Consider the following 21,498-nt stretch of genomic DNA (forward strand, 5'->3'; position numbering starts at 1 on the left):
GTACTTCACTTCCCAAAAGAAGTTCTCCGTTTTGTTTGCTTTGAATCTTCTGCCAGTCAGTTTCACAGGATAACCCCTATGCGTTAGGGAGGGAGGAGAGAGGGGGAGAAATCTCTCTCCTCTTAAAATAAATGTCTCTGTCCCAAAGTTAGTAATCAGAGATAAAAATAAATAAATCCATAAGTGTCTGAAAGGTACTGTGATACTAAGGAAGAGGTTTGGTCTTGTTTGGTTTGGGGTTCTTTCTGAAAGCAGTCTTCTGGAGATGTGGGTATAGGAAAGAGGATGAGATCTATATGTACGTGATGGTTTTCAGATGCTTAGTTTTAACAATTTATTGCTGTTATTTATTGTGTGGCACCCAACAGGAACATTAGCGCTAGGCGGTTGGTTTTTTTATATTTTTTAATAGAAAGCTCTGTCCATATCTGAAACAGAACTATTCTTGATTTAGACGAGGGGAGAGGACGATTGACAGGTTAGTTCCGTTAATTGGATTTGACCACAGCCATTGAAATGTTTTATTCCTTCTAATTGCAAGGCCCTCACTCCAATTGCTTCTTGTATGGTTCGATAGGGTAACACCCTGGAGTACTGCAATGAAAGCAAGTTAAAATGGACAGAGAAGAGCACATGGTGAAGTCCTCCTGGAATTATACCATTTCACTTGGTATGCAGGGGATATTCCATTTGCTGGCTTATGTACAAACCATGTGGCTGACTGGAAGCTTTTTTTTTCCTGGCAGGGACTGTAGCTCGAAATATCACAACCCCAAGTGCCGTGGCACCATAGAAACTCGAGTCTCCATACCCATCCACAAATGAAAAAGTCCCTGCTTCTGGAAAGCTAACATTTCAGGGACATGGGGTTAGCTTAGCTTCTCTCCACTTTGCTGATTTTCAGTGTTCGCAGACTTTCTGTTTATATTTTATTTAGGGACTATGCAATTCCTTGCCTGTAGTCTGATGTGTTGCAGTCAAAGAAAGGGCCTTACCATATGATTTCTGTAAGAACAGAATGTATGTTGCCTATTCGGAATGCAGGGAGAGGCTTTGGCATAAGGCTGGGGCTGTGCACATCATCTGTTGAAAGCACATGACAGCTCTCTCAAGAATCCTGGGAACTGTAGTTTGCCCCTCACAGAGCAATGATCCCCAGCACCCTTAACAAACTACAGCTCCCATGATTCTTTGGGGGAAGTGAGGTGCTTTAATCATATGGTGTGTACCCATCCTAGTTGTCTATGAGATTGGAAACCTGTGTCTACACTTCAGACCACAGATGAGGCATTTCAGAATTGAATGAGCTTCCAGATTTGTTTGAAAAACATGGCCTAATGCTCGTTGTGTAGTTCGAAAGAGCACACAACCTGGATCTTTGCAAGGTAATGTGAGCCTCTGGGGTTCCAGTGAATGGGTTGGGACTTGCAGTGACCCACATATTTCTCACTAGTTGTGGTGGGTTTCAGTGGCATGTGATTTTGCTGGGGTTCAATAAGCCACAACCTCATCTCACCCCAGCTTCTGCTCTGAACTATATATTTACCAGTGACATGATGCATATTTTCCCTGCTTGATCTGTAACAGAGTTATACGTTCCCTAGTGGGGTCACTATTTCACTGATGTAAAAGTGACCTCTCTCCTGGACCCCAGGGGCTGTGTTTTCACTCTTCACAATGAGATTGCTCCCTCTAGTGGTTTCGAGAGGGAGCGTGTGTGTTTAGTTTTGCCAGTAGCAACGTTATCAAATGATGTCATGACCTCGGTGGATGACCTCATACTTGGTGTATTGCTTGCTTTGGTTGCAGCTTCGGGCAACTTAGGCAGTATGTCACAACTTCATTTCTCAAATGCAGAAACTCTCAGATCATAGACTCATTGGAAACTGCATCTTCTCAGTGTGCTAAGTTACCACAAGATAGGAATTCTGATATGGGGAATATTCAAACATGAGAACACCCATTTGCTTTCCAGGGTGGGTGTGTCTGAGCTACATTATTTATTCGAGAAGGTGGCATATAATTACATTATTAGAGATGGTGGTAAATACTGCAGCGATGGATTCAAGTACCGGTAATTAATCAGGGTGTCCCTACTGTAGTTCTGTACCAGAACAGAATGTGGTAGTACAGCACATTACAGTATGGTAGTACCAGTACTGTAATGATAAATTCGGGTACTGTAATGATGGATTCAAGTACTGGGCAATTAATCCAGGGATCTCTGCTAAATTTCAGAGTGGATTTCAGTTAGTCTGCCTATCATCATCATCATCATCATCATCATCATCATCATCATCATTACTACTACTACTACTACTCATTTTTCCTGAATGTATATATATATTGGTCCTTCACATTTTAGGCACATTTTAAAACACAGTTTCTAAAGATGACTGTGAATAATTGGTGGCTGACTCATATGGCTCAGCCAATCTGTTCTACTGCTGAGTCATGCATTCAGATAACCTTATTTCACCTGTCTTAGAGCAAGCAACTGCAGGTGGGAGATCTATTCCCTATCAAAGTGACCGATAAAATCTGTCCCGGCAGAGACTGTGCCTTCTTTAGAAGCTTGTCCCTCTGCTACTGAACTTCCTTCCAGGTGACCAGAAAACCATATGAGGAAAGGTTGAAGGAGTTGGGCATGTTTAGCCTGGAGAAGAGAGGTTGTGATAGCCACCTTTGATTATTTTGAAAGGTGGTAAGCATAGATGATGGGAGCACATTTGGATTCTGTTGCTCCTGAAAAGAGGGCCTGCTCTACTGGGTTTAAGAAAAAATGAGGATTTTGACTAAATGCTAGGAAGCACAGTAGTAGAGACAGGGTGGCTGTGGCTGGTGGGAGTTTAAGTCCAGCTACATCTGGAGGGCCACAGATTTAATGCCCCTGGTCTGCACTGACTGTAGTGGTTGGCCTCTTTGAGAACAGGATACTAGACTTGATGAGACACCGACCTGACCTAGCAGGCTCTTCTTATGGTCTTATGACTGGTGGCAGCTCTCCAAGGCTTCAGACTAGGTTGCCAGATGTCCAGGTCTGACCTGAACTCTCCATGTTTGCCTGCCTCCCCACTGCAAGTGGCAGGTAAAGGTAAAGGGACCCCTGACCATTAGGTCCAGTCGTGACCGACTCTGGGGTTGCGGCGCTCATCTCGCTTTATTGGCCAAGGGAGCTGGCGTACAGCTTCCGGGTCATGTGGCCAGTTCTGGCAAACTAAGCCACTTCTGGCAAACCAGAGCAGCGCACAGAAACGCCGTTACCTTCCTGCCGGAGTGGTACCTATTTATCTACTTGCACTTTGATGTGCTTTTGAACTGCTAGGTGGGCAGGAGCAGGGACCAAGCAACAGGAGCTCACCTGCCGCAGGGATTCGAACCGCCGACCTTCTGATCGGCAAGCCCTAGGCTCTGAGGTTTAACCCACAGCGCCACCTGCATCCCTTGCAAGTGGCAGGTAGAAGGCTTGAATCTACGTGTGTGTGTGTGTGTGAGAGAGAGAGAGAGAGAGAGAGAGAGAGCGCACAAGGAACCCAGGTCCCTCAGCAAGCAGAGACCTTTCAGAACAGTGCATTTTTTGGGGGGGGGATGGCATTTCTCCCATTAAAATTCTGTTGGCTAAAAGGATCATTCTGTCTGTTGCGTCTTCTGGTTTTTAATTTGTTGTTGTTGATGATCAGATGGCTGTCTCTGTTTGAACCACTTTTCAGTTTTTGAATTTCAAGGAGAAGAATTTTCCTCCTCCGATGTTCTTACTAGACAGGGACATTGTTCTGCCTGGCTTGGTTTGATTCCAGAGGGACAGCAGTCATAGCCAAAGCCTCTGGCTTCCTTGGCGGTGGAGGAGGAGGACAGCAGGAGGGGGATAAACTGTATTGTCATAATAAAAAATTAATTAAATGCCAGGCTGCAATTTGGAGCGACTAAAAAGTGGTACCTGTAAGAGAGAGTTGACATCTGCTCATAGACCCTGAGGGCCATTAACGACTCTGGGAATCGGTGGGAGGATCTGGGGTCTATTAGCTAGGTTGGATATTGCCTCTGTGGCAGGGAGGCCTATTATCTTTAATATTTTATAGCGATGCATTTTGGCCATCCTTCCTGTGAGTCATCCTCCACAGGAACCCAGAAGCCTTTTGGGCTGTTTAACTCCTTTAGCCTATTTAAAGGTAGACACTAAATCTTGCAGATGAAGTATTTGCCGTGCCGCGCCAAGCAGGAAACGTCTTTCTTGGTTTCAGCCGCTACGGGCCCTTTAAGTGGCAGAGACGTTTGGATTAGTCATAGAGCCACAGGGCTCTCAGATCTGAACTGCTATTTAGACAATGCTCCAACTAATGGACTACTGGAGTCCAGCAGTTAACCCCGAACTAAGACTTAATTGGCAGGGCTGTTTAATTGCTCGTTGAGCTGCTGATAACAAGTGAGTCTCAGGTGAGAGCTGGCTCATGTTGGAAGAGAGTAAATTTTAGCATGGAGAGTTGGGAATGAATGGCTGTAGGACAGTCTAATACAGGCATAGGCATACTCGGCCCTCCAGATGTTTTGGGACTACAACTCCCATCATCCCTAGCTGTGGTCAGGGATGATTGGAGTTGTAGTCCCAAAACATCTGGAGGGGCGAGTTTGCCTATGCCTGGTCTAATATCTATAATAATGCACAGGTCTTAGGCAAGGGAAGGAGACTGTGGGACAATTTTATACACACATGCATGTGCACGCACACACACACACACACACACACACACTCAGCAAACTCAGTTCTCCAAGTGCCAATTCTTACATAGCAAACCACTATTTATTTTTGGAAAGCAATTTGCCAATGAAAAGCAAAGTATATACAGATGAGCAGTAGGAGGGAAATTTGTCAGGGACAGGAAGGGAGTGATATTCTGAGACATTTTCTCATGGGTGGCTGAATAGGCCCATTTTGTCTGGTGAAGGTCCATGGGGCTGGCGTCAACTGTGTAAAGGAGCCATTAGTGGCATTTTGAAAAGGAAAAATGGAAACAAGCAGCATGGTGAGATTTTAAGCAGAGGAAGATTGTGGGAGAGGTGTTTAACCTTGTTTCCGCCTGTTATTTGTGGGTTCCAATTCTCTCTCTCTCTCTCTCTCTCTCTCTCTCTCTCTCTCACACACACACACACACACAAGCAGGTTTTTAAAATAAACGTTTAAAGGTAAAGGTAAAGGGACCCCTGACCATTAGGTCCAGTCGTGGCCGACTCTGGGGTTGCGGCGCTCATCTCGCTTTATTGGCCGAGGGAGCCGGCGTACAGAAGCCAGCATGTGGCCAGCATGACTAAGCCGCTTCTGGCGAACCAGAGCAGCACACGGAAATGCCGTTTACCTTCCCGCCAGAGTGGTACCTATTTATCTACTTGCACTCTGACGTGCTTTCGAACTGCTAGGTAGGCAGGAGCAGGGACCGAGCAACGGGAGCTCACCCCGTCGCGGGGATTCCAACCGCCGACGTTCTGATCGGCAAGTCCTAGGCTCTGTGGTTTAACCCACAGCGCCACCCGCGTCCCTATGTTCACCATATTTTTAATCCCATGGAGGGGTTTAACACTGAGAAATTATGGGAGTGGGGAAACAGGTAGGGTTGCCATGTTTCAAAAAGTAAAAAGCAGGACACCCTAAATAGGAAGCCCCCAAAATTGTTGAGCTTTTTTTGATTTTTCGATTGACTTGCCTAAGATCCAGGACAAAGCACTGCCTTTGAAGTGTTACCCAGAAAATTCCCCCCGGATGTCAATTCCACCTTGGAAATCCCGGTAATGTCCAGACGTATGGCAGCCCTAGGCTAAGTGACTTACCTGCCATTTCTCAGCTCAAAATCCCCACCCCCTTGCAGATTGTCTATTTTAGGCAAAAGAATATGCGTGTTTGCTCTCAATTTGTTGATCAGACCACTTTCCCTACTCACTGTCCTTGCTTAGTAGTTTGCCCCTAAGTAGTGTGGAGAAGATGGAAGCCAGTGGAGGTCGGTGGGCATCTCTAATTGGTGAATCCACAAAGCTGAGCATACTGTGGAAAGGAGGCTGCGTGCTTTTCCTGCAGAGAGGATAAATCATTTCCCCTTATTTATTCATCGCGCTGCTTCATAAGCATAAGAACCACTTAAAATCCATTTTCAGGCGGTAATTGAATTGCATGTGCTCCTCGTTTGCCGGTTCTCTCTGTTGGCATAATATTACAGACCATCTCGCGTTGGTTCAGAGGCATGGTGCTTTACCGAGGAAGGAGCAAACATGAGACTAAACCACATGCGGTGATGATGAGCCTGTGATTGGCCTTGACATCCTTGGGCTTGCTTGCCAGAAGGGGCCATAGCTGTCAAGCGTCCCTTATTTGGCGGGACAGTCCCTTATCCCAGCGCCGTGTCCTGCTGCTGTCCCTTATTGATGATGTCCCTTAAATTTCCTGGGTTTCAAAAGAAGCAGCTCCTCTCCCTCCCTCCTTGCTGGCTAGGGAGGAGGGAGGCTCCAACTGTGTTGCTTGGCTGCGTTGCTCGCCCAATAAGAAGTCTAAGAACAATGGGGGGTAGAGCTTGCATGCCTTGTGCTGATCAAATTGTCTGCATTGCCTGGGGACTCGCCTTTGCTCAGCACTTCCCAGCAGAGAGGTGACGGTGGTTTTCCTTGAGGCTTGAGGCTTTGTTTGGCTGCTGGCTGGGCTTTCTGCCTTTGGCTCGGAGGGGCTCAGATGTTGAACATACCTGTGCTTGGAAAATCCCTTGTTTTGGCAGCTGATCCCTTATTTTTGAGGTTGCTGGTCCCTTATTTTCAAATCTGTAAGTTGACAGTTATGGGAGGGGCTCAATCCTGGCCAGGACTGTGCCATTTTGTGGGGCAATTGGGGATTTACTCCTTTGCCCCGCCACAGTTCTGATCACACTACCAGTGCATTTCCATGGAAGTGAAACATCAAGCACGGCGTAGAAAATAATGTAATTATTTAGGAGATATTTGCAGACTAAATAAAATAACAATAGTGATTATTTGCTTACATGATTTTCTGGGTGGCTTCCAGCAAAATATTAAAATACAATAATTCATCAAATATTAAAAGCTTCCCTAAACAGGGCTGCCTTCAGATGTCTCCTAAATGCCAGATAGTTGTTTATTTCTTTGACATCTGGTGGGAGGGTGTTCCACAGGGCGGGCGCCACTACTGAGAAGGTCCTCTGCCTAGTTCTCTGTAATGTAACTTCGCTTCTCACACTGAGGGAGCCTCCAAAAGGCCCTCGGCGATGGACCTCAGTGTCCGGGCAGAACGATGGGGGTGAAGATGTTAATTGTGGGAATTTCTGCTCCCATTTTGGGTGGAATTCTCTTGACATCACTAGCTGACTGAAACCCTGGAAACCTGCTGCCAATCGGAGCAGACAGTACTGAGTGAGACAGTGGTGAAGGTGCATGCTCTGGACCGGGGGCAGAGAGCAGGTGGGGGCATGGCTGGCACATCCTGTGGGGCATGGCATGCATCCCAGGGGCGTGGCATGCAGCCCGCATGGGCGTGTATCCCAGGGACGTGGTGTGCGTCCTGGGGGGGGGGCGGTGCAGTGGGGTGTGTGGCACGTGTCGGGGGGATGGCCACGATGGTACCCCCTTCCCCGATGGTGCAGGGGACGGTGCGCTCCCCCCTTCCTCCACCAGTGGAGTGAGATAGACCAATGGTTTGACTTGGGTTGTATCTAGGCAGCCATTGTTTTGCTTGAGCAGTTCAAGCACACACCGGAAAATTAGGTTTGCACAGTTAAAGTCGATTGAAGTGCTCACTTGCTCCAGCACCACAACACCATTTAAAATAAAAAAACAAGACTTTTGTGATTGGGAAAGTGACAGGCAGTTGTGCTGAAAAGTGTGGAATGAACAAATAATTAATGGGGAGGCGTTTCAACACCCTCACGCAAATCAGGACGAATGCTCAACAAAGACCAGACATAATCTAACCTCTGCGTAAGCTTTCTGCAAGCAAATGAGGATGGATGCTCAATAAACAGATCATCTGGATGAGTCATTGATACAAGGCAGTTTCCCGTGTTCATATATATAAAAATTTGTGGGTCAACTTGGAGGCATTATTGTTCTCTGTTCAAAAGGCCAAGGTATAAATATTTCTAAATAAAGAAGCAAAATGCCATTGCTTTCAATTTGATATATGTCAGCAACAAATCATCTGCTGAAACTGTAAAAGCAAATAACAATGCTTCAAGGGTCGTTTCAAATAATCTTGTTTACTGTCTGCAAGGGCTGATAAGCTAAGGAAGTTTTCTTTTGATAGGATTTCAGCACCAAGGCACTTGGTTTGAAGTGATATCTCAGCCGCTGGCCCAAGTGCAGCCATAGTAATTTTCAGCTTGTGGGGGAAGAAATTTGCCTTCTTTGAGTCGCTACTATGTACCAAAATAGGGAAGCAACATTATAAAGAGGTAGCACAGAAACTCTATTTAAAGATCGCTTGATGAATACACTGCCAATTCAGGTTTTCTGGTCTCCCTTCCTCCCCTTAGTTTGATCTGTTAAAACGAAGTCAGCTTTGTTTGTAGGCTGCTTAGAAAAATAGCCAGCCGTGAATCATTGGACCTAGAAACGTCCACAGAGCCCTGTTGTAACAGGCCCACAAGCAGGTCCTGCGACATGGATTCTGTTGCTGGCAGATTCCACCCCCCCCCAACAACCATGGTTTGTCAGGTAAGACATCACCCCAAACCATAGTTAAGCTTCCTGTTTGGCAAGATGTCTGAACTGAGCCAATGGCACCCAAATGCCTGAAGAAGACCATTAAGAGCGGGGGCATCTGAACTGGCTGGTACATAACTGGCAAGAGTTTTTCTGTAAACTCCCAAGCAAAACAGCTTGTGGAATAATGGAACAAAAAGATCACAAACTGCCGAATGTCATGGTAATAAAAGCCATGCAGCAGACACTTTTTAATTCACATTCCATCTTTGAAATATATTGCCTATTTTTGTCACATTAAGGGAGGAAAGCAGAATCAATTAAAAGGAAAGGGAAAGTAAAAACAGAAACAGCCACTAAGATCCTTTTATGGCCTCACTAAAATGACAAAGTGGTCTCTCTTCAGCTGAAGTTCTCTTAACACCTTCCCTTTGCCAGGAATGCAGAGATAAGAGGGAGAAACGAATGCTAAGTAAATTGCAGTGGATTTGGGTCTCAGTTCTCTGACCTTGAGATGCTACCTAACCCAGGATGCAGAAAATGCTACCCCCATTGCAATCCAATACCTCTTTCACCGAATATTTTGTGTTGATTTCAAGTTACTAATTTGTTTTATTGCTTTTTTATTATTCTTTTAAATTTGTTTTGCGTTGTGTTGCCAACACAGAGCTTAGATTAGTTTTAAAATTTATTTCTTAAATGTGCATATCCCAACTTTACTCCAAAGAACTCAAGGTGGCAGGCAACCCTAGCTTGTGTCGACCCCCCAGCCCTTTAGGGCAAGGATAGGCACAAAATGTTGTTGGACTACATTATCTCTGACTATTGGTCATCCTGGCTGGGGTTTATGGGAATTGGAGTCCATCTAGAGGATGCCATGTTGGATACCCCTGCTTTGGTGCAACCTTTAGTGGGCAACCACCTTTTAGTGTTGAGGGGTAAACTGATGGAGAATGCATGCTGGTGGTGGGCGGGGCCTGAAGCCAGGAATGGGGGGGGGGGCTAGAATAAAAAGTGGGCAGGGCCACTTCTTGCCAGACGTCTGAACCGATTGACTGAAGAGTACTTTTGAAATAAGGTGGAGGGCCTCACGTTGCCTCTCCTTGGTTTAGGGAGACAGAATCCTAGCCCTGTTGAGTAGATCGCACCGTTTAGATGCAGAAGGTTTTCAGGTTTGATCCCCAGAATCTACAGCTAAAGAGGTCAGGTAACAGGTATCGGAAACATTGGAAACATACCATATAGTTATTTGGATCCTTGGTCAATCCAGCTAAGTGTTGTCTGCACTGGCTGGCAGCAGCTCTTCTTCAGGCAAGGAACTCTCCAAGCCCTAGCTGGAATTGACCTTGGAACCATCCACATGTGATCTTTTCTCTGAGATCTTTTGGAGAGCGACTGCCAGTCTGAGTCCCCCCCCCCCCAAGTTAGATGGACACATAAAGGTAAAGGGACCCCTGACCATTAGGTCCAGTCGTGACCGACTCTGGGGTTGCGGCGCTCATCTCGCTTTATTGGCCGAGGGAGCCGCGTACAGTTTCCGGGTCATGTGGCCAGCACGACTAGGCCGCTTCTGGCAAACCAGAGCAGTGGGCCTGTTACAACAGGGCTCTGTGGACGTTTCTAGGTCCAATGATTCACGGCTGGCTATTTTTCTAAGCAGCCTACAAACAAAGCTGACTTCGTTTTAACAGATCAAACTAAGGGGAGGAAGGGAGACCAGAAAACCTGAATTGGCAGTGTATTCATCAAGCGATCTTTAAATAGAGTTTCTGTGCTACCTCTTTATAATGTTGCTTCCCTATTTTGGTACATAGTAGCGACTCAAAGAAGGCAAATTTCTTCCCCCACAAGCTGAAAATTACCGGGAAGCACTTTGATGTGCTTTCGAACTGCTAGGTTGGCAGGAGCAGGGACCGATCAACGGGAGCTCACTAGATGGACACATAGTGTAAGGCAATTCCTTTCCACCTGCTTAATTGTAGCTAGAGGTCTGTTTGAGGCCAACTTCTTTTGTGATGCTTCCCCTGGTCACTTAGTGCAGGTAGGTCCATCGCCACACATCTGATCACAGACACGCGCACCTCTGCGACTGTCAACTCAATGCGTGGGGTTCAGCATCTCTCTATGGGAAAAGTCAGCTTTATTTAAAAAATATTTTTATTAACCAATTTCCACATAACAATTTATCAATCCTCTTAATCAATTACATTATTCCCCCCCTCAACCCTCCCTCTCTCCCCCCCCCACCAAGGACTTCCCTCAGCTCTCCTCCCTGATTTCTTTACATATATTGTTTTCTGCATGTTATAAAATTGTACATATCCTTACTTTATCTATCATATGTTCAGCTAATAAATTTGTGAATGTTTATTCAAAACCTGCCAAAGAGTCCAATTCTTTTTGTTGTCTTTTTAGATAGTTTGTGAAAAGTTCCCATTCTTCCTTGAAGTCACAGTTGTCCTTTTCACGCAGTTTATATGTCAAGTTGGCCAATTCCGCATAGCTCATCAAATTTTCTTGCCACAGTTCTTTCGTTGGGATTTCCTCATTCTTCTATCCTTATGCTAACAAGACTCTTGCCGCTGTTGTAGCATACATAAATAAGTTATTTACTTTTCTTGGCAGGTCTTGTCCTACAATCCCTAACAAAAATGCTTCTGTTTTTTTTTACAAATGTCAATTTAAACATCTTTTTCAATTCATTATATATCATTTCTCAAAAAAATTTAACTTCTCTACATTCCCACCAAATATGATAAAAAGTCTATGGAAAAAGTCAGCTTGTTGGGAGCAAGCCTGTGTTTTAAGGTTTCCATTACCCTTTGTATGTTTGTTTGTTTGTTTGTTTGTTTGTGTGTGTGTTCCATTTTCTACCCAAAGGTTTGTCCATGGTTGAAAACAATGTTTTCTTTTAAATGTGTTTCTCTGATTGCTATTCACCTTTGTTGTTTTGCAGGCTGAATTAAGCCCTTCAGAAGTAATAACATAAATAAAGGAAAGTGCAAACACCGTTAGAGCTGCAGAAATCAAATTCGTTGTAAGTATTCCTCACCCTCCTGCCATTAAATGGAGCAGGGGTGTGAGTGTTTGTGTGTGTGTGTTGTTGATCAAGGCACTGTTGCATTCATTTGTGCTGGTGGGGTCCTTGGTGGAATATTTACAGTCCGTTCAATGAGTTTTACCAAGGCCGTAGTGTCCTGGATTTGTTTGTGTGTGTGCTCTTGTGTGTTTAATGTGCAATATTTTCCATGGTCAGTGTTTACCACAAAAATGACATCGTAGAAATAAGACAAGATAAAACCACCCTAGCAATCAGTGGTTACTTGGGCTGAGCTGAAAACTCTATTGAGTTTCTACTGAAACTCCCTTTCAGTCCAGTCTTAAAAACCCAGGACCTTTGGCTTGCTAGAGAACAATTGCCCTATCTGTCAGGGCTGTTGGGAGAGAACTTGAAGGTGAAGCTAGTAATTGGAGGTTCTGAGGTTTGTTGTGTGTGCTCAGGCCTTGGAACCATCCCCAGGCACAATAGGACATCCTCAGGCACATACGATCATTAGAAAAGTCTTGGTGGATTCAACTGAAGGGCCTTCTAGTCCATTGTTCTCACAATGGCCAATCAGATGCCTGTGGGAAGCCTGTGAGCAGGACCTGAGAGCACAACACTCTCTCCCAACTTGTGATTCCCAGAAGTTGCATTCAGAGGCATACAGCCTCTGATGGTGGAGATAGAACATAGCCATTATGGCAGCTGGGAACCAATAGACTTACCTTCCTTGAGGATAGGAATGCCCAGGGCCAGCCCCTGTGACAGTAGGTAGAAAGTTAATCATGTCCATTATTTTCATCTATGAGCAATATTGGACACAACTCACAGTTAATTCCCCAGGTTTCACATTCCTCAAATGCTCTCGTCTTCGGAAATGCATGATTGCTTTGAGACAAAACAGCAATACGTATTTAAATGCCGTTTTTTGTCTATGCTTTTAAATATATATATACAGATCAATGCGGAAACAGGATGGAACAGATTTGAGTGTGAATTCACATGAGAGTCAAGAAATAGACTGATACACCCATCCCTGGTTGAGTCACAGATTGTTGGGTTGGCGGAAGCAGCTGTTGGCCATTGATTGATTGAAATGACTGTCTTGTTGCCACAGATGTTTATTAAAAGAAGTATCTATGGCAGGAGCAATAGACTGAAGTTGTTGGACAGTAACTCCCATGATCCCTGTACATTGACCCTCCTGTTGCCGAGGCTGATGGGAGTTGGTATCCAGCAGCATCCTAAGAGCGCTATGTTGCTTGCCTCTTATTGCGTCAAATGGCCCACGGGTCTTCACATGTTTGCAAACCGCCCCCCCCCCCCACAGTTGGTTAAAAGGGAAGCAAACTTGGAGCAAATTGTTTTTCTCTTTCCACAGAAACGATGAGCCTGGAGACGTCACAATAGTGCTGCTATCTACAATGCGTCACGGTTTGAAGGTGAGCAATTACTCAGAGAAATGATGAGAAATCACCTTCTAGGAACATCGGCAGGTGCCTCATATCGGGTCAGGCTATTTCCCCAACTAGCCCGATATTTCACCTTCTTTGGCTGGCAGAAGTTCATTTAGGGGGATTTTCTACATTAATAATAATATTGATTGATTGATTGATTGATTGATACATACATACATACATACATACATACATACCCCACCCATCTGGCTGGGTTTCCCCAGCCACTCTGGGCAGCTTCCAACAAAATATTAAAAATACATTAAAACATCAGTCATTAAAAACTTCTCTAAACAGGGCTGCCTTCAGATGTCTTCTGAACGTCAGATAGGTGTTTATTTCTTTGACATCTGATGGGAGGGCACCACTACCGAGAAAATCCTCTGCCTGGTTCCCAGTAACTTTGCTTCTCCCAGGGAGGGAACCGTCAGAAGGCCCTCAGCGCTGGACCTCAGTGTCCAGGCAGAACGATGGGGGTGGAGACGCTCCTTCAGGTATACTGAGCACTTGACTCCTTAGATAGGAGTTTCCAAGGACTGAACCCGGGACCTTTTGCATATGAAGTGTGGGGACTACCCCTGAATGGTGGCCCTGCCCCTCTTCCTCTGTCACTGCCCCAAATCGACTATGGACAAACATGTCAGAAGACAGTGGTGTAGATTGGGTGGGGAACCTGAGGGGGGAAATTTCAGCTCTCCAGGCCTCTCTGTCTGGCCCTCAGGATTCTTCCCATGCTACGCAGCTCCCCAGCCCTGGTCCACAACCACCTCAAGTCTATTTGCCTGTCTGGAACATGTTGCTGAACTGTGATAATGCCTCTAGCTTGTCTGGGTAGAGAATGGAGAGATGTGTTTGTGAATGTATCTGGAAACCTCTGATGTTCGCATGGCCAGAACTGTACAAAGGTAAGTCGCATCTGTTGCCATACCCACTTTTGCCTGTGGCCATGCAAGCTACTGGTGTGCAGCCCTCAAAATGTTCCCTTATGAGGGGATGTGGCCCTCGGGATGGAAGAGGTTCCCTAGCCCTGATCTGGAAGGACCAGCTTGGAGGGACCTTCATCGGTGTTCAATCTATGTGATGCATATTTAACATTTATAAACCTCACGTGTGATAAACGCCAACCCTACAGCCTTATCCTAACCATGTTTACCTGGAAATAACTCCCGCTGATTGTGCAAGCCACAGATCCAGAAGTCTGATACCATAAAGTTTGACTTTATGTGATATCATAAAGACGATGAGAACACATTCTGCATTTGCGTATTTTTTGTTATTAAAGGCCTTCCATGTTGTTCATTTCCCTGCCTTTTCTAGGCAAACCCCAGAGCAGCACCTATTTGCCCCTTCGGTTGGATAAGGTTTCTGACATTCACGAGAGAACAGGATTTTCTTTAAATGAAAAAAATAAATAAATGCAAATATCTAACCTATAAAGTTGTCCAGCTCACAGCAGCTGCAGGAAGCGGGGCGGAATCAAAGTTAATTTTGAGTAACCAAATGCAGGTGACTGTTTACAGTCTGAGGTCATCTTGGCTGTGCATGTTTTCTGGAATACATCTACTGCCCTGGATTATGTTCATTAGCACTTTTTTTAAAAAGTGTGCATGGTGTGTGTGTGTGGGAGAACTTAACTGCAATAAGTCTGCCTTGGACTGCTGCCAGGAAGCATGATCCACTGCCTGCTTATGCAAAAAGGGAGTTCTGTTGTCTTCAGTTCCATTGGGGAAGGACTTTCCCTCAGTGATAGAGCACCTGCTCTGCATGCAAAAGGTCCCAGGTTCAATCACTGGCCTCTCCAGGTAGGGCTGGGGAAAACTCTAGAGAGCCACTGCCAGTCCGTGCAGACAGTACTGAGCTAGATGGAGCAATGGTCTGACTTGGTAGGGGGCAGGTTCCTGCATTCCTCCTATGTACTCTGAATATTGGATTGCTTTAAAACACGATGAATGCAAACGGTAGCAATAGTGTGTTTGTGTGTGTTTTCACCTCTTCGCCAAATGTCGTTGCAGGATTGTGATCGGTCTGTTTCCCGAGGTCTCTGAACGGCAAAGTGGAAGAAGAGGAAAGCAAAGAAGGAATCAGGGCACACATGCAGAGAGAAACAGAGGACTGCCAAGTGCTGTTTTTCCAAGCCAAGGAGAGAGATGGCTGCGAGATGAGCATGGGAGCCTCACGTTTACCAAGGTTTGCATGAGAAAAAGGACCCGAGGCAGTCTTCTGGGTTGCTTCTCCTCTTTGAAGGCTTGCCACCATCAACGGTGATAAAAATGGCCCGCTTTAAAGCCTCTGCAAAATCCACAAGGAAAATATTTGGACTACAGGTTTTGGACAGTTTTCCTGCTTTGAAGTAGTTTGTCATGCTTTACCAGTGTGAACTCTCTTGACCCTCAACCAACCTTTCCCCCCCCTTTTCATTGTTCCCTCCCCACCCTCTGTTCCTTCTCTCTCTCCCCCCCCCCCCCGAATCAAACAGCAGCGAGTGACGCTTTGAAATCTCGAGTCAACAACCATTTTCTCTGGCCGCCACCTTTGGCAGCCCCGCAGCAAATGCCGGTGAGCTAACACAGAGGAGTCCTTCCTTCATTATCCATGAAGCCTGCCGACATCTTCCCGAAATAGATTCCTTGGACCATCTCCTCCCTCCTCGCCTTTTCCTTTCCAAGGTCATGGATCCTGAACAAAGCCAGAGGAGCACAAAGAAGGGCGAGGAAGGGTCGAGGAGGAGGCTTGTCAAAGGACAGGCTTTCCAAAGCAGTGTTTCGTCCGCCGCTACCTATCCGGGGAGCTCGGCTCCTTTGCAAGGCTCTCCCCTCCGGGACGTTGCAGCACAGCAGCCTTTTTCGAGGGAGGAGGCCCAGGAGAAGACAGGGCCAGCCCAGCTCAAACGCCCCTCTTTTGAACGCCCTCCCCACATCTCCCAGCTTCAGCAGCACCCCCTGTCGCCAGCGTTCATGCCTCCCCGGAAGCAGGAACATGTCCTTGAAGGCCCCACGACGTGGCAGCTAGTCGACCCAGCCAGAGCCGGTCCCTCTAGTTCGTTTCCATCCTCTGGGCTTCACCCTGGCCAGCTCTTGCCGTCCCGTCCTCCAGTCGTCCCCGAAGAGGACATGCCCTCCGTTCCAAAGGTCTACACTCCCCGCGCTTCGCAAGCTTCCTTGAAATCCTCGGAAGAAGGCCACAAGAAAGAGAAGAAACCCCAGAAACCTGGCAAATACATTTGCCAGTACTGTAGCCGGCCTTGCGCCAAGCCCAGCGTCCTCCAGAAACACATCCGTTCGCACACAGGGGAGCGGCCCTATCCCTGCGTCCCCTGCGGCTTTTCCTTCAAAACCAAGAGCAATTTGTATAAACATCGGAAGTCTCATGCTCACCGGATCAAAGCCGGTCTCGCCTCGGGGACTGGGACCGAGCTGTACCCTTCCGGTTTGGAAATGGAGAAGATGGCCGGAGAGGAATTTGAAGAGCCCACCGAGGGTGAAAGCACCGACTCGGAGGAGGAGACCAGGAGCGCGCCGAGCCATTTGGCAGAACTGTCGCCCCGGAGAAAGCAAACCATGTTGTATGGGTCGGGAAGCCAGAGCTCTAGCCTAGAGAGCTGCTCGTTTTCTCACTCCAGCCTGTCTCAGTCTCTGGAAGAAGGCAGCCCGTTTGTGGAGCCAGCTTCGGAGCATGCCCAAAGTCATAAATCGGAGGAAACGCATACTATCAAGCAGAAGCTTGCTCTCCGATTGAGTGAAAGAAAGAAGGTGATTGAGGAACAGGCTTTCCTTAGCCCTGGCAGCAAAGGGAGCACAGAATCTGGCTATTTCTCCAGGTCAGAAAGTGCCGAGCAGCAAATCAGCCCACCAAACACCAACGCCAAATCTTATGCAGAGATTATTTTTGGCAAATGTGGGCGAATTGGCCAACGGACTTCCATGTTAGCGGCAGCCACTGCCCAGGAATTTCCCCAGGTATCGTCCGAGGAGAAACTCAGCACAGTTCCTTTGTCTGTGCCCAGAACGCAGGTTATTGAACATATCACCAAACTGATCACTATTAATGAAGCCGTTGTTGACACCAGCGAGATAGATAGCGTCAAGCCCAGGAGAAGTTCATTGTCCAGACGCAGCAGCATTGAATCACCAAAGTCCGGCCCGTACAGAGAGCCCTTTGCGTTAGAAATCAAACCCGGCTCTGGTAGCCAACTCGATTCATCCAAGTCACTGATGCCCCACATGGAAAAAATGAAGCCTGAACAATCATTGCTATCACTCCAGCATTCCCACAGTGCCACAGAGACAGTGCCTCTCCTACGAAGCCACTCTATGCCTTCAGCTGCGTGCACCATCAGCTCCTCCCATACCTTTAGAGGTAGCTATTCTTTCGATGACCACATCACCGAATCGGAGGTCCAAAGCCGCGGTCAGGTGTCTTCCCACCCACGCATGCTAAAACGGCAGCCCGCCATCGAACTTCCGTTGGGGGTGGAGTATGGTTCGGAGGACGTGGGCACGGTGAGCAAAGAAAGCACTTCCAAACCTCCCGAGGAACAAGAAACCAAGGAGAGCGAGCTCACCAAAAAGTCAAGGAAGGGCGCGAAAACAAAAGGGTTCATGTACGAGTGCAACGTTTGCGGCGCTCGATACAAGAAACGGGATAATTACGAAGCCCACAAGAAGTATTACTGTTCAGAACTGCAGGTCTCTAAGCCCCGATCTTCCAGTTCTCATTTTTCGTTGGAAGCCGAGAAGGGTTCCGTAGAATCTGATCCTTGGCCGCAGATGATGCCTTATAAGCTGGGGACCAGTTTAGAACTAACTCCACTGAGGAAAAGGCGTAAGGAAAAGAGCCTTGGTGATGATGAGGACCCCCTGTCTTTTGAGTTGACCAGTCCATCTTCCTGTAGCTCTGGGGCAGCCGCTCAGTTTACTAGCTTGAAACCCACTGATGTGGCCTTGAACCTGACTTCCGAGTCCATGACGTCACCAGCAGACCTCAGCAAATCGATGCCGCTCTCTGACGCCGGTGTCGCTTTTCACTCTAGGACTACAAAACCATCTTTTGGTACGGAGGTCAAGGAGAGGAGGACGACCTCAAAGGAGATCTCTGTCATCCAGCACACAAGCTCCTTTGAGAAGTCGGATTCTATTGAACAACTGAGCAGCTTGGAAGGAGAGGAAAAGCTGCCGTTGCCATACACTTCTCAGTCAGCTGCACAACAGAGCCGGCCAACTCATTCCCTGCAGCCAAAGCTTGTGCGTCAACCCAACATCCAAGTCCCTGAGATCCTGGTCACAGAAGAGCCGGACAGGCCAGAGACGGAGCCCGAACCTCCCCCTAAAGAGCCGGAGAAGACGGAGGAGTTTCAGTGGCCACAGAGAAGCCAGTCTCTCTCCCAGCTTCCTGCAGAGAAACTGCCACCCAAAAAGAAGAGGCTGAGGCTTGCAGAAATGGCTCAGTCTTCTGGAGAATCCAGCTTTGAGTCAGTGAGGAGCCCCAGTCAGGAGAGCAGCATCTCCCATGCCTCCAGCCGCTCAACGTCATTTGAACGCGAGGAAGCTGCTTCCCAGTCCTCTGAATCCCACATAAAACCTATTGGGCTTGGTGCACACATGCTAACAGTGCCAGGCCACCACCACCCTCACCACCCTACCCGAGAAATGCGGAGGTCCGTCTCCGAGCAGACGCCCAACGTTTCTCCCTCCTCTCCAATGTCGGAGACCCGCAGCAAATCGTTTGACTATGGGAGCTTGTGCGCCTCCTCTCCCACTTCCCTGCCCCGTCCACCAATAACATCAGCAGCACAGGAGAGGAGGAAATGTTTCCTGGTGAGGCAGGCGTCTCTTGCTGGGCACCCAGAGCACGAGCCGGACTCTGGCTCCAAAGGAGGGACAGAAACAGAAGAGCTGCTGCAGTCCACAAGCAGATCTTCAGCTGCAAGTTTGCCCCAGCAGCAACCACCGTCCTCTTCCTCCTCCTCTTCTCAAAGAGGCTACCCAGCTGACAAGGATGAGCCAAAAGACTGCCCTGAGCGCACATATACCCACCCCTACACTGAAGCTCTGCAGGTGTTTCACCACCCATCGGCCCAATTGACGCTCCACGAGAAACAGTACATGGCCCCGCAGATTTCTCTCTTGCCCTTCCAACATCTTTTGCCACCATCAGGACAGACGGTGGAGCTCTTCTCCAGCCAGACAATGACCGACCTCTTTTCCGCTCAGTATTCCATCCCGCAAATACCGCACTCCATCTTTGAGAATGCAGCCATCCCGCTGCAAGACGCTTTGCTGCACCCAGGCCAGCTTCACATTGCCCCTCCGCTGCTGTCCCACCCAGGGGACGTGGCCCTCAGGCAGAGCCCATCCCTCGTCCCTGTGCACTACCCAGGCTCCCCGCCGCTCCATTCTGCCTTTTTTCTGCCCCTCCAGTCCCAGCTTGCTCTCCAGTTGCCAAGTGACATTGGTGCCCATTTGCCCCAGCTCAAATCCAGGCTCTCTCCACCCACTGGAAATCCCATCTTCTCCCCATTTGCAGACTACAGCTCCGAGAGCAGACTGCATATTTTGGCCCAGCCTAGCAGCCCCTCTGCATCTGTCTCCATCTCTCAGTTGGTGGTGCCTGCACGATCTGAGCCTGTCGTGTCGCTAGTCGTCCCAGTTCGCATTCAGACGAATATGCCCTCCTACGGAAGCGCAATGTATACAACCCTTTCTCAGATCCTGGTCACTCAGTCACACTGCAGCGCCTCTTCTATCATCCTGCCGAGATTTGACGAGTATGAGGCCAAGGGTACTTTGGTTTGCACCGCTAACGTTCATGGAATCGGCCTTGATCTGGCACAGATGATCACCGAAGAGCAGAAGAGCATCTTCCAGACACCCTACCTAAGGCTGCCGCTGTCACTCTCGGAAAAGAAAGGCTACATTCCTCTTGGCTCGCCATCCGAAAGCCTGTTGGATCTTGAAGGGAGTCCGTCAGCCGTCGGAGGAAGCAAGCGGATGCTGTCTCCGGCCGGAAGCTTGGAACTCACGATGGAAACCCAGCAGCAAAAAAGGGTGAAGGAGGAAGAGTTCTCTGAGATGGAGGAGAAGTCAGAAGCAGTGGTGGCCCCCAGTGCATCAGAGGAAGGGAAGAAGCACAACCAAAGGAGAGTCAAGTCAGAAATGCCCCCGGACGTGTCACCTGAGCAGTCTGAGTTGGAAGAAGTCCAGGGAACTTTATGGCCAGCCTCTCCACAGCCTGAGGTCTCAAGCTCTGAGGGGCAAGAAGAATCTAAGCATCCAGCTGGCAAGCAGTTGCAAAGCAAGGAATCCCCGCAGATGGTGAAGAAAGAAGATTCGAAAGAGCCTGTGGAGCCACCTGCAACAACCTCCCCAAGTCCAGCTCTTCGTTCTGAGGCTGCCCAAAGTTCAAAGAAGTCCCAAGAGGGGCCAGATGTCAAGAAGGTATTTCAGTTCCCCAGTCTCCATACAACTACTAATGTCAGTTGGTGCTATTTAAATTACACAAAGCCAAATCACATCCAGCAAGTTGACCGAAGGTCCTCGGTGTATGCCGGGTGGTGCGTTAGTTTGTATAATCCCAACCTCCCCGGTGTGTCCACCAAAGCAGCCCTTTCGCTCCTGCGCTCCAAGCAAAAGGTGAGCAAAGAAACCTACACCATGTCTGCTGCTCCACGTCCAGAGGCAGGGAGGCTTGTGCCCTCAAGCGCCGGGAACCCCAAAATGTCAGAGGTAAGGAAATTGGGTTTTCCTTTTGTCCTCACCTGTTTTGTGAGTAAGAATTGGCGTGGATGCTGCCATTAAAATATAGAAGTGGATAGAAGTGGGTATATTAGGGAAATGCGTGAACAAAACTGGATAAGTGAAAATAATGTGCCAGATTGCATTGTACTGTGGGAAATTTTCCTGGAAAGATGCATGCAAAAATGTGCATATTAGAAGAAATGTGCGTTAAAATGCACACAAATTTTCATATACGCTTTTTGTTTCTTAAGTTGCCATCTTTTATTTCTTAAGTTGCCATCTTAAGTTTGGGGAAATGAGAAATGGAGGTAAACTGAAATTGACAGGTTCATTCATCACTAGAGCAGATCCAAGACAGTCTGCCACTTAAGCCGAGCTTCACACGGTACAGATCAGTCTGGGGTAAACATAGCTGCTGTTTATGAAGACATGCTAGAAATCATAGCGTTACATGACTGTCCTGGAGAAAAAGCTGTGTTTGGGCTATTTTCCAATGAGATGAAAAGAAGATCAAATGCTTAGAACCACTTGGGGGTCCTTCAAAGAGGGATGTTTGGGGTATGTTTGGTGTGGGTTT

General features: G+C 47.5%; 1 protein-coding gene across 4 annotated transcripts in view; it reads left to right on the plus strand.

Moving 5' to 3' along the window:
- HIVEP3 (HIVEP zinc finger 3) overlaps positions 1 to 21,498 on the plus strand; it is a 236,163-nt gene that overhangs the window by 165,874 nt on the left and 48,791 nt on the right. The window contains exons 3-6 of one of the 4 annotated variants that reach the window (XM_083750596.1): positions 11,645 to 11,725; positions 13,113 to 13,241; positions 15,201 to 15,375; positions 15,668 to 20,909. In XM_083750596.1, coding sequence (XP_083606722.1) covers positions 15,858 to 20,909 — 5,052 coding nt within the window. In that variant the 5' untranslated portion in view covers positions 11,645 to 11,725; positions 13,113 to 13,241; positions 15,201 to 15,375; positions 15,668 to 15,857. Of the gene's footprint in view, positions 1 to 11,644; positions 11,726 to 13,112; positions 13,242 to 15,200; positions 20,910 to 21,498 lie in introns of all 4 variants that reach the window. The other 3 variants (XM_083750595.1, XM_083750594.1, XM_083750597.1) reach the window with 3 other exon arrangements.

Source organism: Podarcis gaigeae (genome assembly GCF_964106915.1).
Source record: "Podarcis gaigeae genome assembly, chromosome: 8".
NCBI lineage: Eukaryota > Metazoa > Chordata > Lepidosauria > Squamata > Lacertidae > Podarcis > Podarcis gaigeae.